Below are 2,636 nucleotides of genomic sequence, written 5' to 3' on the forward strand. Positions count from 1 at the left end.
TTATATGTATACTTTATTTAAAAGCAGCAGAAATATATTACTCTACCTCTGGTATTTGAGTACTCTTTTTTCCACCTTATTGCACATTTTATGTGCTTACTCCAGTATATATATATATATATATATATATAAAATATATAGTTTTAGGGAAAATAACCCAGTTTCAAGAACTCATCAATGAAAATCCACTCAATTTAATTTTAATTTTTAATAAATTGATTTTAATTGAGTTTTTTCCTGTAACTTTGGATTTTGTCCCTAATATTATTATATATATATATATATATATATGTGTGTGTGTGTCTGTGTGTACAGGCTTCTTTAGGTTTCCATAGTTTCCATCTACCAAATCCAGTCCCAAGGCTTTGGTCAATCTGGAACAAAAACAGAAAACACTTGCTCAATGTGCCATACAATGGAACTGAACCCAAAACATTGTGTTTGCTGAGCAAACCTCTCACCTACATCGCCACGTCTGTAGATTTTACTGTGTTATGTTTCCATTAATGTTTTTTTTTTTGTGCTTCTCTGTTTAGGTTGTGTGTCTTTGGCCAGCTCCAGTGGCAACACCCCCGTGCTGCACCATAAAACTGCAGATCTTGAGGAAGTCTACTTGTCTGCTGATGGCTCTCATCACATCTACGACGCTACAAACAACGTACAAGATGGCGGCTACTTGTACGACAACTCCAGTAACCATAGTAAAGGCCACCACAGTTGTTCAGACAGCCCTCTTAGTAAAAAGTCACCAACGCCACCTGGTGGTTACGTCACAAAAAGGTAGGTAATAATTTTATTTTACAAGTGTGTGTGTGTGTGTGTGTAAAAATCTCCATCACAGAACAGTACATTATTTTTATATATGTGTATATATATATATATATAATACAAATGATATGTGAGCACATGCATATATACATACATATATGTACATACCTACATATAGATGCATATCCGGGTACAGGACGTCAAAAAGTCGTGGACAAAAAAGGAACGGGAACATAAACAAAGCACAAAAACCGAACTTTTTTTTACGGACGACAGAATGAACACATAGAAAAACAGACAAGCCACGTATGGAACTTTTCCTTCATCAGCTGCCTCTATTCTAAACTAGGCGTTTCGAAGATGAGGCAGAACGCGCTCATATATATATATATATATATATATAAAATGTGTATGTGTGCTAACACTTTGATTGAGTAGGGCCATGTTCAAAGACATTCTATCCTTGGCCATCTCCTATCATTTTGTGCATCTGGAAGCACATAGTGCTATATGTACTTTCTTTATTTAAGGCTGTAGAATGTGATTTACAGTTGATTTGGCTTCTATTTCCAGCAAGTCATGTATGAAAGGGTCATCAATCCAGGGGTGTGGAACCTGTTGTGCTATATTTGTTGGTCTTCTTTGAAGCTCCATCTGCAAATAATCTTTTTGTATTTCCTTTTGCAGATACAACTCCAGCGCTTCTTCATCTCAACGAAGAGAAAGCTTGCAGCCCCAGGAGCGTTCGAGGTCTCCGGTCAGTCGTAAATCAAGGAAGCGCAGCCCGTCAAGGAAACACAGTCGTTCCAAGTCTCCAGGCAAACAGTCAAAGAGGAGCAAATCCCCAAGTCCACACAAACACAGGAACCATTCAAAATGCAGGTAAGTGGAACGGGGGCATTACTGTGTGCAGGGGAGGTGGATTCCTGCCAAGTAGTAGTAGTAGTAGTGATAGTGGAAATGGTAGTAGTAGTAGTAGTGCAAGTGGTAGTAGTAGTAGTGGAAGTGGGGGTAGTAGTAGTAGTAGTAGTAGTGGTAGTAGTAGTAGTAGTAGTAGTACAAGTGGTAGTAGTAGGTAGTCGTAATGGTAGTGGTAGTAGTAGTAGTAGTAGTAGAAGTGGTAGTAGTATAGTAGAAGTGGTGGTAGTAGTAGTAGTAGTAGTACAAGTGGTAGTAGTAGGTAGTCGTAATGGTAGTAGTAGAAGTGATAGTAGTAGTAGTAGTATAGTAGAAGTGGTAGTAGTAGTAGTAGTAGTAGTAGTGGTAGTAATCATCCTTTCTACTCTAGGCCTAAGGGGCCTGAAATGTGTGGAGGAGGATGGTCAGTTACACTGGTACTTATTTTATTGACTCTGAAAGGGTGAAAGATTGAACTCCGGACGTAAAGACAACCGAAATGCTTAGCAGCAGGCTACATAATATGTACTGGTGATGGTGTCATACAGAAAGCGCTGGTGGTGTTGGTGCCATGTAAAAAAGCACCCATTACACTTTGTAAAGTGGTTGGCATTAAGAAGGGCATCCAGCTGTTGAAACCAAGCGAAATCATACAATGAGCCTAGTGTTGATCCCAGCCTTGCCGCTTCCTGTCAAGCCATCCAACCCATGCCAGCATGGAAAGCAGATGTTAAATGTTGATTTTGATGTTGATGATGATGATGGAGGGCAGTTTCTATGCATCCTACTTTGTGTTTTCTTTCTCCCTTCAGATCAGTATCACGTTCACCCAATAAATACAGCTCGTCGAGTCGTCAACTACGACTGATTGAACAGTCTCCCAAGCAATACAGCAGGCACCAATCACCCGCACACCATTCCAGATCTCACCTCAGCAGTGCTGTTTCCTCGCAGACACGTGTGGAGAAGTC

At 39.8% G+C, this 2,636-nt stretch overlaps 1 protein-coding gene across 1 annotated transcript; it reads left to right on the plus strand.

The window, feature by feature from the left end:
- Positions 1 to 517: 517 nt before the first annotated feature.
- Positions 518 to 2,630, plus strand: LOC106874216 (uncharacterized). Its single transcript, XM_014921874.2, has 3 exons — positions 518 to 780; positions 1,456 to 1,650; positions 2,478 to 2,630. Exons 1-3 carry the CDS (start codon positions 624 to 626, stop codon positions 2,531 to 2,533), a joined length of 408 nt encoding a protein of 135 aa, XP_014777360.1. The 5' UTR covers positions 518 to 623; the 3' UTR covers positions 2,534 to 2,630.
- The last annotated feature ends 6 nt before the right edge of the window (positions 2,631 to 2,636 follow it).

Source organism: Octopus bimaculoides, chromosome 30, assembly GCF_001194135.2.
Source record: "Octopus bimaculoides isolate UCB-OBI-ISO-001 chromosome 30, ASM119413v2, whole genome shotgun sequence".
Classification (NCBI taxonomy): Eukaryota; Metazoa; Mollusca; class Cephalopoda; order Octopoda; family Octopodidae; genus Octopus; species Octopus bimaculoides.

Excerpts from the sequence above, each read along its gene's own strand:
- LOC106874216 (XM_014921874.2), top strand. The coding sequence starts at position 624 with ATGGCTCTCATCACATCTACGACGCTACAAACAACGTACAAGATGGCG. Across the intron at positions 781-1,455 it reads GGTGGTTACGTCACAAAAAG|ATACAACTCCAGCGCTTCTT; the intron begins GTAGGTAATAAT and ends TTCCTTTTGCAG. Across the intron at positions 1,651-2,477 it reads AGGAACCATTCAAAATGCAG|ATCAGTATCACGTTCACCCA; the intron begins GTAAGTGGAACG and ends TTCTCCCTTCAG.